This window comes from Oncorhynchus masou, chromosome 19, assembly GCF_036934945.1.
Source record: "Oncorhynchus masou masou isolate Uvic2021 chromosome 19, UVic_Omas_1.1, whole genome shotgun sequence".
NCBI lineage: Eukaryota > Metazoa > Chordata > Actinopteri > Salmoniformes > Salmonidae > Oncorhynchus > Oncorhynchus masou.
This window is the reverse complement of record NC_088230.1, coordinates 36396070-36416474: the sequence shown is the minus strand read 5'-3', so window position 1 is coordinate 36416474 and position 20405 is coordinate 36396070. Positions and strand designations below refer to the sequence as shown.

At 45.1% G+C, this 20405-nt stretch overlaps 1 protein-coding gene across 1 annotated transcript in view; it reads right to left on the bottom strand.

Annotated features, from left to right (window-relative positions):
• LOC135506235 (low density lipoprotein receptor adapter protein 1-like) overlaps positions 1–20034 on the bottom strand; it is a 59388-nt gene extending 39354 nt beyond the window's left edge. Inside the window, exons 1-2 of the mRNA XM_064925756.1 lie at positions 19898–20034; positions 13729–13841 (exon numbers count right to left, since the gene is read on the bottom strand). Coding sequence (XP_064781828.1) covers positions 13729–13841; positions 19898–19993 — 209 coding nt within the window. The 5' untranslated portion in view covers positions 19994–20034. The remainder of the gene's footprint in view (positions 1–13728; positions 13842–19897) is intronic.
• Between the last annotated feature and the right edge of the window lie 371 nt (positions 20035–20405).

Sequence of the window (20405 nt, the reverse complement as noted above, 5' to 3'; positions counted from 1 at the left end):
TGATGGTTGTGGTGCATACCATAATGTGTTTATGGTTGTGGTTAAATACCGTAATGTGTTTATGGTTGTGGTGCATACCGTAATGTGTTTATGGTTGTGGTGCATACCGTAATGTGTTTATGGTTGTGGTGCAAACCGTAATGTGTTTATGGTTGTGGTGCATACCGTAATGTGTTTACAGTTAAATACCGTAATGTGTTGATGGTTGTGGTGCATACCGTAATGTGTTGATGGTTGTGGTGCATACCGTAATGTGTTTATGGTTGTGGTGCATACCGTAATGTGTTTACGGTTAAATATCGTAATGTGTTGATGGTTGTGGTGCATACCGTAATGTGTTTATGGTTGTGGTGCATACCGTAATGTGTTTATGGTTGTGGTGCATACCGTAATGTGTTTACGGTTAAATAACGTAATGTGTTGATGGTTGTGGTGCATACCGTAATGTGTTTACGGTTAAATACCGTAATGTGTTGATGGTTGTGGTGCATACCGTAATGTGTTTATGGTTGTGGTGCATACCGTAATGTGTTTACGGTTAAATAACGTAATGTGTTGATGGTTGTGGTGCATACCGTAATGTGTTTACGGTTAAATACCGTAATGTGTTGATGGTTGTGGTGCATACCGTAATGTGTTTATGGTTGTGGTTCAATACCGTAATGTGTTGATGGTTGTGGTGCATACCGGAATGTAATTATGGTTGTGGCACATACCGTAATGTGTTTATGGTTGTGGTTCAATAAGGTCATGTGTTGATGGTTGTGGTACATACCGTAATGTGTTGATGGTTGTGGTACATACCGTAATGTGTTTATGGTTGTGGTGCATACCGTAATGTGTTTATGGTTGTGGTGCATACCGTAATGTGGTGATGGTTGTGGTGCATACCGTAATGTGTTTATAGTTGTGGTGCATACCGTGTTGATGGTTGTGGTGTGTTTATGGTTGTGGTGAATACCGTAATGTGTTTATGGTTGTGGTGCATACCGTAATGTGTTGATGGTTGTGGTTCAATAAGGTAATGTGTTGAAGGTTGTGGTGCATACCGTAATGTGTTGATGGTTGTGGTGCATACCGTAATGTGTTGATGGTTGTGGTGCATACCGTAATGTGTTTATGGTTGTGGTGCATACCGTAATGTGTTTATGGTTGTGGTTCAATAAGGTAATGTGTTGATGGTTGTGGTGCATACCGTAATGTGTTTATGGTTGTGGTTCAATACCGTAATGTGTTTATGATTGTGGTTAAATACTGTAATGTGTTTATGGTTGTGGTACCGTAATGTGTTGATGGCTGTGGTTCAATAAGGTAATGTGTTGATGGTTGTGGTGCATACCGTTGAATGTGTTTATGGTTAAATACCATAATGTGTTGATGGTTGTGGTTCATAAGGTAATGTGTTTATGGTTGTGGTGCATACCGTAATGTGTTGATGGTTGTGGTTCAATAAGGTAATGTGTTGAAGGTTGTGGTGCATACCGTAATGTGTTGATGGTTGTGGTTCAATAAGGTAATGTGTTGATGGTTGTGGTGCATACCGTAATGTGTTGAAGGTTGTGGTGCATACCGTAATGTGTTGATGGTTGTGGTGCATACCGTAATGTGTTTATGGTTGTGGTGCATACCGTAATGTGTTTATGGTTGTGGTTCAATAAGGTAATGTGTTGATGGTTGTGGTGCATACCGTAATGTGTTTATGGTTGTGGTTCAATACCGTAATGTGTTTATGATTGTGGTTAAATACTGTAATGTGTTTATGGTTGTGGCGCATACCGTAATGTGTTGATGGCTGTGGTTCAATAAGGTAATGTGTTGATGGTTGTGGTGCATACCGTAATGTGTTGATGGTTGTGGTGCATACCGTAATGTGTTGATGGTTGTGGCACATACCGTAATGTGTTTATGGTTGTGGTGCATACCGTAATGTGTTTATGGTTGTGGTTCAATAAGGTAATGTGTTGATGGCTGTGGTGCATACCGTAATGTGTTTATGGTTGTGGTTAAATACCGTAATGTGTTTATGGTTGTGGTGCAATACCGTAATGTGTTTATGGTTGTGGTGCATGCATAATGTGTTTATGGTTGTGGTTAAATACCGTAATGTGTTGATGGTTGTGGTGCATACAATGTGTTTATTGTTGTGGTTAAATACCGTAATGTGTTTATGGTTGTGGTGCATACCGTAATGTGTTTATGGTTGTGGTTGCATACCGTAATGTGTTTATGGTTGTGGTGCATACCATAATGTGTTGATGGTTGTGGTGCATACCGTAATGTGTTTATGGTTCAATAAGGTAATGTGTTGATGGTTGTGGTGCATACCGTAATGTGTTTATGGTTGTGGTGCATATGGTGTTGATGGTTGTGGTGCATACAGTAATGTGTTTATGGTTGTGGTGCATACCGTAATGTGTTTATGGTTAAATTAATGTGTTGATGGTTGTGGTGCATACCGTAATGTGTTTATGGTTGTGGTGCATACCGTATGGTTGTGGTGCATGTGTTTATGGTTAAATACCGTAATGTGTTGATGGTTGTGGTGCATACCGTAATGTGTTGATGGTTGTGGTGCATACCGTAATGTGTTGATGGTTGTGGTGCATACCGTAATGTGTTTACGGTTAAATACCGTAATGTGTTGATGGTTGTGGTGCATACCGTATGACTTTGTTGTTGCTCAAACATCATCACACCATAAAGCTGTTAAAGGATTCACCAGTGCTTTTACATCACACATAAAGGCCCTGTTGTGTCCAATGGGTTTGGGTATCTAGTAGACATGAAACAGAGAGGAAGAGAGAGAATGAGAGAGAGAGAAATAACAAATGCTTTATAGTTCTGCTGGGAGAAAAGTACGGGTTCATGCTTCTCTATGCGTGTGTGTGTGTGTCTGTGTGTGTGTCTGTGTGTCTGTGTGTCTGTGTGTGTGTGTGTGTCTGTGTGTGTGTGTGTGTGTGTGTTTTGTGTGTTTTGTGTGTTTTGTGTGTGTCTGTGTCTGTGTCTGTGTCTCTGTGTGTGTGTGTGTGTGTGTGTGTGTGTGTGTGTGTGTGTGTGTGTGTGTGTGTGTGTGTGTGTGTGTGTGTGTGTGTGTGTGTGTGTGTGTGTGTGTGTGTGTGTGTTTGTGTGTTTTGTGTGTTTTGTGTGTGTCTGTGTTTTGTGTGTGTCTGTGTCTGTGTGTGTGTGTGTGTGTGTGTGTGTGTGTGTGTGTGTGTGTGTGTGTGTCCGTCCGTCCGTCCGTCCGTCGTTAACTCCTCTGTCCAACAACAAGCGTGTGATAACCTCGCTCAGATCTCACTGTTTCTAGCTGCGTCTCTGATGAGCAGCGTGACCCAAATAGCAATGCCCAAGACACCCCAAATATATCATATAATAACCCCACTGTGACGTATCGGTTTCGGCTTAGTGTTTTATATACTGGGAAGTGAGGAGAAGTTAGAAGCCGTGACCTGAATACATGTATGCTGCTGATAAAATCAAAAATGTGACACGCTGGATTTGAGTAGCTATAACACGTCTTGCCTGTGTAACAAGTACTGCGCAGGACAAGTGGATTTGATGCTAAAATAACTGTACGGTACTTCCAAGAATCTACCTGTTTGAGGTAGCAACAGGATAAATATATATACAAAATATGGTTAAAATTGATGGGAAGATGGATGGAGCCAAATACAGGACCATTCTGGAAGATGGAGTCTGCATGGAGTCTGCAAAAGACCTGAGACTGGGACGGAGATTTGTCTTCCAACAAGACAATGATGCAAAACATAAAGCAAAATCTACAATGGAATGGTTCAAAAATAAACATATCCAGGTGTTAGAATGTCCAAGTCAAAGTCCAGACCTGAATCCAATCGAGAATCTGTGGAAAGAACTGAAAACTGCTGTTCACAAATACCCCAAGCGACTTACAGCTGTAATCGCAGCAAAAGGTGGCGCTACAAAGTATTAACTTAAGGGGGCTGAATAATTTTGCACGCCCAATTTTTCAGTTTTTGATTTGTTAAAAAAGTTTGAAATATCCAATAAATGTCGTTCCACTTCATGATTGTGTCCCACTTGTTGTTGATTCTTCACAAAAAAAATACAGTTTTATATCTTTATGTTTGAAGCCTGAAATGTGGCAAAAGGTCGCAAAGTTCAAGGGGGCCGAATAATTTCGCAAGGCACTGTATATATCAAGTCCGTGCTAAGCATTGGAAGACAAGATTATACTCAATCCACATTAATTTACATCACATCTGTATATAATAATATAATACAACGGAATCCAGGTCAACTAGGAAAGGAGTTTTGTTTTTAGTAAAAATGTGAATAAATGATCTGAATCTTATCGTTTGTGAATTTGAGTGGATACACTGTAGAGGGTTGTTTCTGTTGGGGAGGAGGACACACACACACACACACACACTCACAATCACACTCACGCTCACACTCACACACATATACACGGGTATCATACAGCGGTCTGCATGCATTGTGTCCTCTGGAGTGTGGTGTTCAAAGAGACTGTGCTGAAGTAGATCGATCATTCTAGTGCTTTGATTCCAACCTAAGCCTGGGGGGGGGGGGTTCTGCTTCCAACTTCAGACAGACCTGATGATGAGTCAACCGAACACACACTGAGAGAAGAGCCTTTTGAACTAATATAATAACATCAGGGAACTCAGTCCACCACCAGCCTGAATAACAGAAGACTGAACATCAGAATTCATTATGACTCAAATAACCGATGAGGGCCATATTCCTTTTATCGGTTTCAGCATGCACAGGTACGGAGAGGACAGGAGAGGACAGGAGAGGACAGGACAGGACAGGAGAGGACAGGAGAGGAGAGGACAGGACAGGACAGGAGAGGAGAGGACAGGAGAGGACAGGAGAGGAGAGGAGAGGAGAGGACAGGAGAGGAGAGGAGAGGACAGGAGAGGACAGGAGAGGACAGGAGAGGACAGGAGAGGAGAGGACAGGAGAGGACAGGAGAGGAGAGGACAGGAGAGGACAGGACAGGAGAGGACAGGACAGGAGAGGACAGGAGAGGAGAGGACAGGAGAGGAGAGGACAGGAGAGGACAGGAGAGGACAGGAGAGGACAGGAGAGGAGAGGACAGGAGAGGACAGGAGAGGACAGGAGAGGAGAGGACAGGACAGGAGAGGACAGGAGAGGAGAGGACAGGAGAGGACAGGACAGGAGAGGACAGGAGAGGAGCAGACAGGAGAGGAGAGGACAGGAGAGGACAGGAGAGGACAGGAGAGGACAGGACAGGAGAGGACAGGAGAGGACAGGAGAGGAGAGGACAGGAGAGGAGAGGACAGGAGAGGACAGGAGAGGAGAGGACAGGAGAGGACAGGAGAGGACAGGAGAGGAGAGGACAGGAGAGGACAGGAGAGGACAGGACAGGAGAGGACAGGAGAGGACAGGACAGGAGAGGACAGGAGAGAGAGAGAGGACAGGAGAGGACAGGAGAGGAGAGGACAGGACAGGAGAGGACAGGAGAGGACAGGAGAGGACAGGAGAGGAGAGGACAGGAGAGGACAGGAGAGGAGAGGACAGGACAGGAGAGGAGAGGGACAGGAGAGGACAGGACAGGAGAGGACAGGAGAGGAGCGGACAGGAGAGAGGGACAGGAGAGGACAGGAGAGGACAGGACAGGAGAGGACAGGAGAGGAGGAGGACAGGACAGGAGAGGAGAGGACAGGAGAGGACAGGAGAGGAGAGGACAGGAGAGGACAGGAGAGGACAGGACAGGAGAGGACAGGAGAGGACAGGACAGGAGAGGACAGGAGAGAGAGAGAGGACAGGAGAGGACAGGACAGGAGAGGACAGGACAGGAGAGAGAGGACAGGAGAGAGAGAGCGAAAGAGAGAGTGAGGAGAATATCAACAAAAGGAAATGTTTGTTTACATGGTCAAGTCTGAGGATGTTTCTCCTCCCTCCCTCCCCTCCATCCCTGCTCCCTCTATTCTCATCTCCTACTGTAGATTACAGTTGTTTTTATCCCCTCTATTCTCCTCTCCTTCTCTAGATTACAGTTGTTTTCTATTCTCCTCTCCTCCTCTAGATTACAGTTGTTTTCTATCCCCTCTATTCTCCTCTCCTCCTCTAGATTACAGTTGTTTTCTATCCCCTCTATTCTCCTCTCCGCCTCTAGATTACAGTTGTTTTCTATCCCCTCTAGATTACAGTTGTTTTCTATCCCCTCTAGATTACAGTTGTTTTCTACCCCCTCTATTCTCCTCCTCCTCTAGAATACAGTTGTTTTCTATCCCCTCTATCCCCTCTATTCTCCTCTCCTCCTCTAGAATACAGTTATTTTCTATCCCCTCTATTCTCCTCTCCTCCTCTAGATTACAGTTGTTTTCTATCCCCTCTAGATTACAGTTGTTTTCTATCCCCTCTATTCTCCTCTCCTCCTCTAGATTACAGTTGTTTTCTATCCCCTCTATTCTCCTCTCCTCCTCTAGATTACAGTTGTTTTCTATCCCCTCTATTCTCCTCTCCTCCTCTAGATTACAGTTGTTTTCTATCCCCTCTATTCTCCTCTCCTCCTCTAGATTACAGTTGTTTTCTATCCCCTCTAGATTACAGTTGTTTTCTATCCCCTCTATTCTCCTCTCCTCCTCTAGATTACAGTTGTTTTCTCCCCTCTATCCCTCTCCTCCTCTATTCTCCTCTCCTCCATCCTCTAGATTACAGTTGTTTTCTATCCCCTCTAGATTACAGTTGTTTTCTATCCCCTCTAGATTACAGTTGTCAGCTTTTCTTTTCTTTCCACAGACTCAGTGTTTTGTTTTCCATCTCTCGTTCAAGCCTCTGGCCTGTGGTGATTCTCACAACCTAGGATACACACAATTAAGACACACACACAAATACTGAGACACAATTATACACACAATCATTTACACAAACACACACTTACACACACACAGTACACGTAAACATTCACACACACAATTCATCCCTCAAATACACAGAATCCACCCCTTAAAGCATAGACATAGATTGAGGGGAAGAGAGAAGAAGAGAGAGGGGGATGATTTACATAGATTGAGGGGAAGAGAGAAGAAGAGACTGGGGGATGATTTACATAGATTGAGTGGAAGAGAGAAGAAGAGAGAGGGGGATGATTTACATAGATTGAGGGGAAGAGAGAAGAAGAGACTGGGGGATGATTTACATAGATTGAGTGGAAGAGAGAAGAAGAGAGAGGGGGATGATTTACATAGATTGAGGGGAAGAGAGAAGAAGAGACTGGGGATGATTTACATAGATTGAGGGGAAGAGAGAAGAAGAGAGGGGGATGATTTACATAGATTGAGGGGAAGAGAGAAGAAGAGACTGGGGGATGATTTACATAGATTGAGGGGAAGAGAGAAGAAGAGAGAGGGATGATTTACATAGATTGAGGGGAAGAGAGAAGAAGAGAGAGGGGGATGATTTACATAGATTGAGGGGAAGAGAGAAGAAGAGACTGGGGGATGATTTACATAGATTGAGGGGAAGAGAGAAGAAGAGACTGGGGGATGATTTACATAGATTGAGGGGAAGAGAGAAGAAGAGAGAGGGGGATGATTTACATAGATTGAGGGGAAGAGAGAAGAAGAGACAGGGGGATGATTTACATAGATTGAGGGGAAGAGAGAAGAAGAGACAGGGGGATGATTTACATAGATTGAGGGGAAGAGAGAAGAAGAGACTGGGGGATGATTTACATAGATTGAGGGGAAGAGAGAAGAAGAGACAGGGGGATGATTTACATAGATTGAGGGGAAGAGAGAAGAAGAGACATAGATTGGGGGATGATTTACATAGATTGAGGGGAAGAGAGAAGAAGAGACAGGGGGATGATTTACATAGATTGAGGGGAAGAGAGAAGAAGAGACAGGGGGATGATTTACATAGATTGAGGGGAAGAGAGAAGAAGAGAGAGGGGGATGATTTACATAGATTGAGGGGAAGAGAGAAGAAGAGAGAGGGGGATGATTTACATAGATTGAGGGGAAGAGAGAAGAAGAGACAGGGGTGGGGGAGAGAGGGGGGGGTGATAATGTGGATCAACCCTTCATCAAACTAAACCATCCTTTTGGACTTCCTGGCTGGTCATGTGACCTGACCAGTCTTAGCATTGGCACAGGAGAGGGCCATTAATACTGGGCAATGTGGGGGACCTTAGAGCTGGTTGTCAGATGTACAGAGCGGGGAGATAAGAGGAGAGGAGGAGCAGAGAATAGAAGGGGAGAGGAGGATGATTAGAGGAGGAGAGGAGAGGGGGATGATTAGAGGAGAGGAGGAGAGGGATGATTAGAGGAGGAGAGGAGAGGGGGATGATTAGAGGAGAGGAGAGGGGAGGGGGATGATTAGAGGAGGGGGGAGAGGGGGATGATTAGAGGAGAGGGGGATGATTAGAGGAGGAGAGGAGAGGGGGTGATTAGAGGAGGAGAGGAGAGGGGGATGATTAGAGGAGGAGAGGAGAGGGGGTGATTACAGGAGGAGAGGAAAGGGGGGGTGATTAGAGGAGGAGAGGAGAGGAGGATGATTAGAGGAGGAGAGGAGAGGGGGATGATTAGAGGAGGAGAGGAAAAGGGGGATGATTAGAGGAGGGGGGAGAGGGGGATGATTAGAGGAGGAGAGGAGAGGGGGATGATTAGAGGAGGAGAGGAGAGGAGGATGATTAGAGGAGGAGAGGAGAGGGGGATGATTAGAGGAGAGGAGGAGAGGGATGATTAGAGGAGGAGAGGAGAGGGGGATGATTAGAGGAGAGGAGAGGGGGATGATTAGAGGAGGGGGGAGAGGGGGATGATTAGAGGAGGAGAGGAGAGGAGGATGATTAGAGGAGGAGAGGAGAGGGGGATGATTAGAGGAGGGTGGAGAGGGGGATGATTAGAGGAGAGGAGAGGGGGATGATTAGAGGAGGAGAGGGGGATGATTAGAGGAGGAGAGGAGAGGAGAGGGGGATGATTAGAGGAGGAGAGGAGAGGAGGGGGATGATTAGAGGAGGGGAGAGGGGGAGATTAGAGGAGGAGGGAGGGGGATGATTAGAGGAGGGAGAGGGGGATGATTAGAGGAGGAGAGGAGAGGAGAGGGGGATGATTAGAGGAGGAGAGGAGAGGAGGATGATTAGAGGAGGAGGAGGGGGGGGGATGATTAGAGGAGAAGAGGAGGGGGGAGAGGAGGAGGGGGATGATTAGAGGAGGAGAGGAGAGGGGATGATTAGAGGAGAGGATTAGATTAGAGGGGATGATTAGAGGAGGGGGAGAGGGGGATGATTAGAGGAGAGGAGAGGGGGGGGATGATTAGAGGAGGGAGAGGAGAGGAGATTAGGGGTGATTAGAGGAGGAGAGGAGAGGGGGATGATTAGAGGAAGGGGGAGAGGAGAGGGGGGGGATGATTAGAGGAGGAGAGGAGAGGGGGATGATTAGAGGAGAAGAGGAGAGGGGGATGATTAGATGAGGAGAGGGGGATGATTAGAGGAGGAGAGGAGGAGGGGGATGATTAGAGGGGGGAGAGGGGGATGATTAGATGGGGATGATTAGAGGAGGAGAGGGGATGATTAGAGGGGGATAAATAAAGAGGGGGAGGAGGGGGATGATTAGAGGGGGAGGATTAGAGGAGGAGAGGAGAGGGGGATGATTAGATGAGGAGAGGGGGGTGATTAGAGGAGGAGAGGGGGATGATTAGAGGAGGAGAGGAGGGGGGTGATTAGAGGAGGAGAGGAGATTAGAGGGGATGAGGATGAGGGGGAGAGGGGGGATGATTAGAGGAGAGGAGAGGGGGATGATTAGAGGAGAGGAGGAGAGGGATGATTAGAGTAGGAGAGGAGAGGGGGATGATTAGAGCAGGAGAGGAGAGGAGAGGAGAGGGGGATGATTAGAGGAGGAGAGGGGGATGATTAGAGGAGGAGAGGGGGATGAGGAGAGGAGGAGAGGGGGATGATTAGAGGAGGAGAGGGGGATGATTAGAGGAGGAGAGGGGGATGATTAGAGGAGAGGGGGAGATTAGAGGAGGAGAGGGGGATGATTAGAGGAGGAGAGGAGGGGGATGATTAGATGAGGAGAGGGGGATGAGGAGAGGAGAGGGGGTTGATTAGAGGAGAAGAGGAGAGGGGGTGATTGGAGGAGAGGAGAGGGGGATGATTAGAGGAGAGGGGGATGATTAGAGGAGGAGAGGAGGGGGATTATTAGATGAGGAGAGGGGGATGAGGAGAGGATGAGGGGGGGGGATGATTAGAGGAGAAGAGGAGAGGGGGTGATTGGAGGAGAGGGAGGGGGATGATTAGAGGAGGAGGGGGGGGGATGATTAGAGGAGAGGAGGAGAGGGATGATTAGAGGAGGAGAGGAGAGGGGGATGATTAGAGGGGGAGAGGGGGATGATTAGAGGGGGAGAGGAGTATGATTAGAGTGGGATGATTAGAAGGGGAGAGGGGATGATTAGAGGGGGAGAGGGGATATTAGAGGAGGATTAGAAGATTCGCTGCCGCATCCCCCCGGTCCTCTTCCCAAGCCCCCAACAACCCCCCAGCCCTGCTGTGCTTCAGCCCCACTCCCAGGCATTGTAGATCACATGATGTTCACAATCTAATGACAGGAGATCCAGTCTGAAAAACACTACACTGGACCTGAGGAGGTTGAGCTGCCATACATGTCATCTTATGGACATCACATTTCCATGACTACACATTACCATGACCACACATTACCATGACTACACATTACCATGACCACACATCACCATGACCACACATCACCATGACTACACATCAACATGACCACACATCACCATGACCACACATCACCATGACTACACATTACAATTACCACACATTACCATGACCACACATCACCATGACCACACATCACCATGACCACACATTACAATGACCACACATTACCATGGCCACACATCACCATGACTACACATCACCATGACCACACATCACCATGACCACACATCACCATGACCACACATCACCATGACCACACATCACCATGACTTCTATTCGCCATGACGACACATCACCATGACTTCTATTCACCATGACCACACATCACCCTGACTACACATCACCATGACCACACATCACCATGACTACACATCACTATGACTTCTATTCACCATGACCACACATCACCATGACTACACACCACCATGACTTCTATTCACCATGACTACACATCACCATGACTTCTATTCACCATGACCACACATCACCATGACTACATATTACCATGACCACACATCACCATGACTACACACCACCATGACTTCTATTCACCATGACTACACATCACCATGACTTCTATTCACCACGACCACACATCACCATGACTACACATCACCATGACTTCTATTCACCATGACCACACATCACCATGACCACACATCACCATGACTACACATAACCACGACTTCTATTCACCATGACCACACATCACCATGACCACACATCACCATGACCACACATAACCATGACTTCTATTCACCATGACCACACATCACCATGACCACACATCACCATGACTACACACCACCATGACTTCTATTCACCATGACCACACATCACCATGACTACACAGCACCATGACTTCTATTCACCATGACTACACATCACTATGACTTCTATTCTATTCTCTAGACGGTCATTATTTACCTCTATACGGAGCGGTTCTCTAGACGGTCATTATGATGTCATTATATACCTGTATACGGAACGGTTCTCTAGACGGTCATTATGATGTCATTATTTACCTCTATACGGAGCGGTTCTCTAGACGGTCATTATGATGTCATTATTTACCTCTATACGGAGTGGTTCTCTAGACGGTCATTATTTACCTGTATACAGAGTGGTTCTCTAGACGGTCATTATGATGTCATTATTTACCTCTATACGGAGCGGTTCTCTAGACGGTCATTATGATGTCATTATTTACCTCTATACGGAGTGGTTCTCTAGACAGTCATTATTTACCTGTATACGGAGTGGTTCTCTAGACGGTCATTATTTACCTCTATACGGAGTGGTTCTCTAGACGGTCATAATTTACCTCTATACGGAGTGGTTCTCTAGACGGTCATTATTTACCTCTATACGGAGTGGTTCTCTAGACGGTCATTATTTACCTCTATACGGAGCGGTTCTCCAGACGGTCATTATTTACCTCTATACGGAGTGGTTCTCTAGACGGTCATTAGTTACCTCTATACGGAGTGGTTCTCTAGACGGTCATTATTTACCTCTATACGGAGTGGTTCTCTAGACGGTCATTATTTACCTCTATACGGAGCGGTTCTCCAGACGGTCATTATTTACCTCTATACGGAGTGGTTCTCTAGACGGTCATTAGTTACCTCTATACGGAGTGGTTCTCTAGACGGTCATTATTTACCTCTATACGGAGTGGTTCTCTAGACAGTCATTATTTACCTCTATACGGAGTGGTTCTCTAGACGGTCATTATGATGTCATTATTTACCTCTATACGGAGTGGTTCTCTAGACGGTCATTATGATGTCATTATTTACCTGTATACGGAGTGGTTCTCTAGACGGTCATTATGATGTCATTATTTACCTGTATACGGAGCGGTTCTCTAGACGGTCATTATGATGTCATTATTTACCTCTATACGGAGCGGTTCTCTAGACGGTCATTATGATGTCATTATTTACCTGTATACGGAGCGGTTCTCTAGACGGTCATTATGATGTCATTATTTACCTCTATACGGAGCGGTTCTCTAGACGGTCATTATGATGTCATTATTTACCTGTATACGGAGCGGTTCTCTAGATGGTCATTATTGATGTCATTATTTACCTGTATATGGAGACGTTCTCAATGAGGTCATTATGATGTCATATTGTTTACCTGTATATGGAGACATTCTCTACGAGGTCATTATGATGTCATATTGTTTACCTGTATATGGAGACATTCTCTATGAGGTCATTATGATGTCATATTGTTTACCTGTATACAGATACATTCTCTATGAGGTCATTATGATGTCATTATTTACCTGTATATGGAGACATTCTCTATAAGGTCATTATGATGTCATTATTTACCTGTATATGGAGACGTTCTCAATGAGGTCATTATGATGTCATATTGTTTACCTGTATATGGAGACATTCTCTACGAGGTCATTATGATGTCATATTGTTTACCTGTATATGGAGACATTCTCTATGAGGTCATTATGATGTCATATTGTTTACCTGTATATGGAGACATTCTCTATGAGGTCATTATAATGTCATATTGTTTACCTCTATATGGATACATTCTCTATGAGGTCATTATGATGTCATATTGTTTACCTGTATATGGAAACATGCTCTATGAGGTCATTATGATGTCATATTGTTTACCTGTATATGGAAACATGCTCTATGAGGTCATTATGATGTCATATTGTTTACCTGTATATGGAGACATTCTCTTTGAGGTCATAATGATGTCATATTGTTTACCTATGTATGGACACATTCTTTATGAGGTCATTATGATGTCATATTGTTTACCTATATATGGACACATTCTCTATGAGGTCATTATGATGTCATATTGTTTACCTATATATGGACACATTCTTTATGAGGTCATTATGATGTCATATTGTTTACCTGTATATGGAGACATTCTCTATGAGGTCATTATGATGTCATATTGTTTACCTGTATATGGAGACATTCTCTATGAGGTCATTATGATGTCATATTGTTTACCTGTATATGGAGACATTCTCTATGAGGTCCTGTGTCTCTGTGTCTGTGATGATGATTCCCTTAGGAGAGATGGTCAACGTCACCTTACGGAACTTCTTAGCACTTGCCCGGGCCTAGGGATAGGAAACACACAACAGCTTTAAAATAGATTTATAAGCTGATAGAAACGTCAACAATGGTATCCTATTGCCTATATAAATTCTCAATTCAAATCAAGGGGCTTTATTGGCATGGGAAACACATGTTAACATTGCCAAAGCAAGTGAAGTAAAGTGAAATAAACAATAAAAATGAACATTAAACAGTACACTCACAGAAGTTCCAAAAGAATAAAGACATTTCAAATGTCATATTATGTCTATATACAGTGTTGTAACGACGTACAAATGGTTAAAGTAAATATTGGTTGTATTTGGTGTGTGTTCTTCACTGGTTGACCTTTTCTTGTGGCAACAGGTCAAATCTTGCTGCTGTGATGGAACACTGTGGAATTTCACCCAGTAGATATGGGAGTTTATCAAAATTGGGTTTGTTTTCAAATTCTTTGTGGATCTGTGTAATATGAGGTAAATGTGTGTCTCTCGTACCGTCATACATTGGGCAGGAGGTTAGGAAGTGCAGCTCAGTTTCTACCTCATTTTCTGGGAAGTGGGCACATAGCCTGTCTTCTCTTGAGAGCCATGTCTGCCTACGGTGGCCTTTCTATGTTTACAGTTGAAGTCGGTAGTTTACATACACTTAGGTTGGAGTCATTAAAACTCGTTATTCAACCACTCCACAAATGTATTGTTAACAAAGTATAGTTTTGGCAAGTCGGTTAGGACACCTACTTGTCAAATCTGCTCCTGCACCCCCTAGTGGACATCCGGTGTCTCCTTGACCTGCAGCCATTCCCTGAGTTCTCTCTCCCTCTCCCTTTCCCTCTCCCTTTCCTTCTCCCTTTCCCTTTCCTTCTCCCTTTCCCTTTCCTTCTCCCTTTCCTTCTCCCTTTCCCTTTCCTTCTCCCTTTCCCTCTCCTTCTCCTTCTCCCTTTCCTTCTCCCTTTCCCTTTCCCTCTCCTTCTCCCTTTCCTTCTCCCTTTCCCTTTCCTTCTCCCTTTCCTTCTCCCTTTCCCTCTCCCTTTCCCTCTCCCTTTCCCTTTCCTTCTCCCTTTCCCTTTCCCTCTCCTTCTCCCTTTCCTTCTCCCTTTCCCTTTCCTTCTCCCTTTCCTTCTCCCTTTCCCTCTCCCTTTCCCTCTCCCTTTCCCTTTCCTTCTCCCTTTCCCTTTCCTTCTCCCTTTCCCTCTCCTTCTCCCTTTCCCTCTCCTTCTCCCTTTCCTTCTCCCTTTCCCTCTCCCTTTCCCTCTCCCTTTCCCTCTCCCTTTCCCTCTCCCTTTCCCTTTCCTTCTCCCTTTCCCTCTCCTTCTCCCTTTCCCTCTCCTTCTCCCTTTCCTTCTCCCTTTCCTTCTCCCTTTCCTTCTCCCTTTCCCTCTCCCTTTCCCTCTCCCTTTCCCTTTCCTTCTCCCTTTCCCTCTCCTTCTCCCTTTCCCTCTCCTTCTCCCTTTCCTTCTCCCTCTCCCTTTCACTTTACTTCTCCCTCTCCCTCTCCCTCTCCCTCTCCCTTTCCTTCTCCCTTTCCTTCTCCCTTTCCTTCTCCCTTTCCCTCTCCCTTTCCCTCTCCCTTTCCCTCTCCCTTTCCCTTTCCCTCTCCTTCTCCCTTTCCCTCTCCTTCTCCCTTTCCCTCTCCTTCTCCCTTTCCTTCTCCCTCCCCCTTTCACTTTACTTCTCCCTCTCCCTCTCCCTTTCCTTCTCCCTTTCCTTCTCCCTTTCCTTCTCCCTTTCCCTCTCCCTCTCCCTTTCACTTTACTTCTCCCTCTCCCTCTCCCTTTCCTTCTCCCTTTCCTTCTCCCTTTCCTTCTCCCTCTCCCTTTCACTTTACTTCTCCCTCTCCCTCTCCCTTTCCTTCTCCCTTTCCCTCTCCCTTTCCCTCTCCTTCTCCCTTTCCTTCTCCCTCTCCCTTTCACTTTACTTCTCCCTCTCCCTCTCCCTTTCCTTCTCCCTTTCCTTCTCCCTTTCCTTCTCCCTTTCCCTTTCCTTCTCCCTTTCCTTCTCCCTTTCCCTTTCCTTCTCCCTTTCCCTCTCCCTTTCCCTTTCCCTTTCCCTCTCCTTTTCCCTTTCCCTTTCACTCTCCATTTCCCTCTCCCTTTCCCTCTCCCTCTTCCTGTCCCTCTCACTCTTCCTCGGTCTCTCCCTGTCTCTCTCTCTCCCTGTCCCTCTCCCTTTGTCTCTCCCTTTCCCTCTCCCTCTCCCTTCCCTTTCCCTCTCCCTCGGTCTCTCCCTTTCCCTCTCCCTCTCCATCTCTCTCTCTCTCCCTTTGTCTCTCCCTCTGTCTCTCCCTCTCCCTCGGTCTCTCCCTCTCCCTCGGTCTCTCCCTCTCCCTCTCTCTCTCTCCCTCTCCCCCTCCCTCTCCCTTTCCCTCTCCCTCTCCCTCTCCCTCTCTCCCTTTCCCTCTCCCTCTCTCCCTTTCCCTCTCCCTCTCTCCCTTTCCCTCTCCCTCTCCCTTTCCCTCTCCCTCTTCCTCTCTGTGTGTGATTGTGTAGTTGTAGACAGGTGTGCTGGAGTCAGAGCAGTTCACCACCAGCTGCAACCTGTTCCATAATCAGGACCTCTACAAATACTCGGTCCTACCACTTCCACTCTGCCAGTTCGTAATCTCCGTTCAGTCAGTCATGCTTCTAGCTATTTGTTATTATTTAAGATCCTGTATCCTTATTTAGGATCCCGTAACTACAGTTTTGCCGCTCTGACTCTGGTTCCTGTCTCCTGTTCCACATCTCACCACCCTGCTACCTTGGATTCCCCTCCTCCGGACCTGTTTCCCAACCCAGCCTCCACACCTGGTTTCCTACAACTCATCCGAACATCCCTGGAAATGCACTTCATCTCTCCCTGTTACAATAAATATCTTGGTTCATTCATCCCTGATTTCTGGTCTGAGTCTGCTCTTGCTCTCTGTGCTGCTCCACCTGACACTACTTTGTGCATGACACAAGACATTTTTCCAACAATTGTTTACAGACAGGTTATTTCAATTATAATTCACTGTATCACAATTCCAGTGCATCAGAAGTTTACATACACTAAGTTGACTTTGCCTTTAAACAGCTTGGAAAATTCCAGAAAATTATGTCATAATTGACATAATTTGAGTCAATTGGAGGTGTACCTGTGGATGTATTAGGAAAATCAAAAGAAATCAGCCAAGACTGAAAAGTAATTGTAGACCTCCACAAGTCTGGTTCATCCTTGGGAGCAATTTCCAAATGCCTGAATGTACCACGTTCATCTGTACACACAATAGTACGCAAGTATAAACACCACGGGACCACGCAGCCGTCACACCGCTCAGGACGGAGACGTGTTCTGTCTCCTAGAGATGAACGTACTTTGGTGCGGAAAGTGCAAATCAATCCCAGAACAACAGCAAAGGACCTTGTGAAGACGCTGGAGGAAACAGGTACAAAAGTATCTATATCCACAGTAAAACGAGTCCTATATTGACATAACCTGAACGGCCGCTCAGCAAGGAAGAAGCCACTGCTTCAAAACCGCCATAAAAAAGCCAGACTACGGTTTGCAACTAAACAGGGGGACAAAGATCGTACTTTTTGGAGAAATGTCCTCTGGTCTGATGAAACAAAAATAGAACTGTTTGGCCATAATGACCATCATTATGTTTGGAGGAAAAAGGGGGAGGCTTGCAAGCCGAAGAACACCATCCCAACCGTGAAGCACAGGGGTGGCAGCATCATGTTGTGGGGGTGCTTTGCTGCAGGAGGGACTGGTGCACTTCACAAAATAGATGGCATCATGAGGTAGGAAAATTATATTTAAGCAACATCTCAAGACTTCTGTCAGGAAGTTAAAGCTTGGTTGCAAATGAGTCTTCCAAATGGACAATGACCGCAAGCATACTTCCAAAGCTCTGGCAAAATGGCTTAAGGACAACAAAGTCAAGGTATTGGAGTGGCCATCACAAAGCCATGACCTCAATCCAATAGAACATATGTGGGCAGAACTGAAAAAGTGTGTGCGAGCAAGGAGGCCTGACTCAGTTAAACAACCTCTGTCAGGAGGAATGGGCCAAAATTCACCCGACTTATTGTGGGAAGCTTGTGGAAGGCTACCTGAAAAGTTTGAGCTAAGTTAAACTGTTTAAAGGCAATGCTACCAAATACTAATTGAGTGCATGTAAACTTCTGTCCCACTGGGAATGTGATGAAAGAAATAAAAGCTGAAATAAATCATTCTCTCTCTCCTATTATTCTGACATTTCACATTCTTAAAATAATGTGGTGATCCTAACTGACCTAAAACAGGGATTTGTTACTAGGATTAAATGTTAGCAATTGTGAAAATCTGAGTTTAAATGTATTTGGCTCAGGTGTATGTAAACTTCCGACTTCAACTGTATATTATATATACATTACCGGTCAAATGTTTTAGAACACCTGGAAACACCACATCTACTCAATCCAGGGATTTTCTTTATTTTTACTATTTTCTAAATTGTAGAATATTAGTGAATACATCAAACTATTAAATTCCACATATGGAATCATGTAGTACCCAAATAAGTATTAAACAATTCAAAATATATTTTATATTTGAGATTCTTCAAATAGCCACCCTTTGCCTTGATGACAGCTTTGTACACTTTTGGCATAATCTCAACCAGCTTTTTCAATGCTTTTTCTACTGTCTTGAAGGAGTTCCCACATATGCTGAGCACTTATAGGCTGCTTTTCCTTCACTCTGCGGTAGAAAGTCATCCCAAACCATCTCAACTTGGTTGAGGGATTGTGGAGGCCAGGTCATCTGATGCAGCACTCCATAACTCTCCTACTTGGTCAAATAGCCCTTACACAGCCTGGAGATGTGTTGGGTCATTGTCCTGTTGAATAACAAATGATAATCCCACTAAGCGCAAACCAGATGGGATGGCGAATCGCTGCAGAATGCTGTGGTGGCCATGTTGGTTAAGTGTGCATTGAATTCTAAATAAATCACAGACAGTGTCACCAGTAAAGCACCCCCACACCATAACACCTCCTCCTCCATACTTAACATGTGGAGATCATCCGTTCACCCACACCGTGTCTCACAAAGACATGGCGGTTGGAACCAAAAATCTCAAATTTGGACTCCAGACCAAAGGACAAATTTCCACCGGTCTAATGTCCATTGCTCGTGTTTCCTGGCTCAAGCAAGTCTCTTCTTATTATTGGTGTCCTTTAGTAGTGGTTTCTTTGCAGCAATTCGACCATGAAGGCCTGATTCACACAGTCTCCTCTGAACAGTTGATGTTGAGATGTGTCTTTAGTTGAACTCTGTGAAGAATTCATTTGGGATGCAATTTCTGAGGCTGGTAACTCTAATGAACGTATCCTCTGCAGCAGAGGTCACTCTGGGTCTTCCTTTCCTATCCACATGCCAGTTTCATCATAGTGTTTGATGGTTTTTGCGACTACAGTTTGCGACTAATTTCTATTTGCATATTTGAGCTTGGTGAGCTTGGTGCATTATGGACTTGGTCTTTTACCAAAGAGGGCTAACTTCTGTATAACACCCCTGCCTTGTGACAGCACAATTGATTGGCTCAAACGCATTAAGAAGGAAAGAAATTCCACAAATTAAGGCACACCTGTTAATTGAAATGCATTCCAGGTGACTACCTCATGAAGCTGGTTGAGAGAATGCCAAACGTGTGCAAACTGTCATCATGGCAAAGGGTGGCTATTTGAAGAATCTCAAATATCTTGATTTGTTTAACACTTTTTCTTTTACTACATGATTCCATGTGTGTTCATTCATAGTTTTGATGTCTTCACTATTATTCTAGAAAGAATGAGTAGGCCTTGAATGAGTAGGCCGACACAGGTAAGAAAACACACTGATGGAAACTGACTCCCCATAAGATTAAGAGTATCATGAGTCAATGGATCAAAACAACACAGGATTTCATTTAATAATAAAGAGTAGACCGTGTGAATCTTTCTTTGTGAATAAACTAGACTATCATACTACTCTGCTGAGCACACACACACACACACACACACACTCACACACACACACACACACACACACACACACACACACACACACACACACACACACACACCCTAACTCACCGTAGAGACTATCCTGTGTATGGCTGCAGCGGCCATGTCCTCTCCTTTAGGCTGTCCCACCAGAGTCATCCCCAGGTACTTGACCTGGAAAACCATCCCTTCCAATAGGGTCTCCTTGGTGTCTGTCCAGTTCTCTGGCAGCTCTGATTGGACAGAAAACACAACAGGTGCACAATTAGTAAGATGTGATTGGATGAAAGGCTGATTTGTAAACCGGGCAAAATGTCCAAAGTTCTCCGAGATAGATACTGTAGGTTAGATATATTGTGGAATGGGTTTCCTCTAGATAGCCTACATCACCAAAAGTATGTAAACGCCTGCTCGTCGAACATCTCATTCCAAAATCACCGGCATTGTTATGGAGTTGGTCACCCCTTTGCTGCTATAACAGCCTCCAGACTTCTGGGAAGGCTTTCCACTAGCTGTTGGAACATTGCTGCAGGGACTTGCTTCCATTCAGCCACAAGAACATTTGTGAGTTCAGGCACTGATATTGGGCGATTAGGCC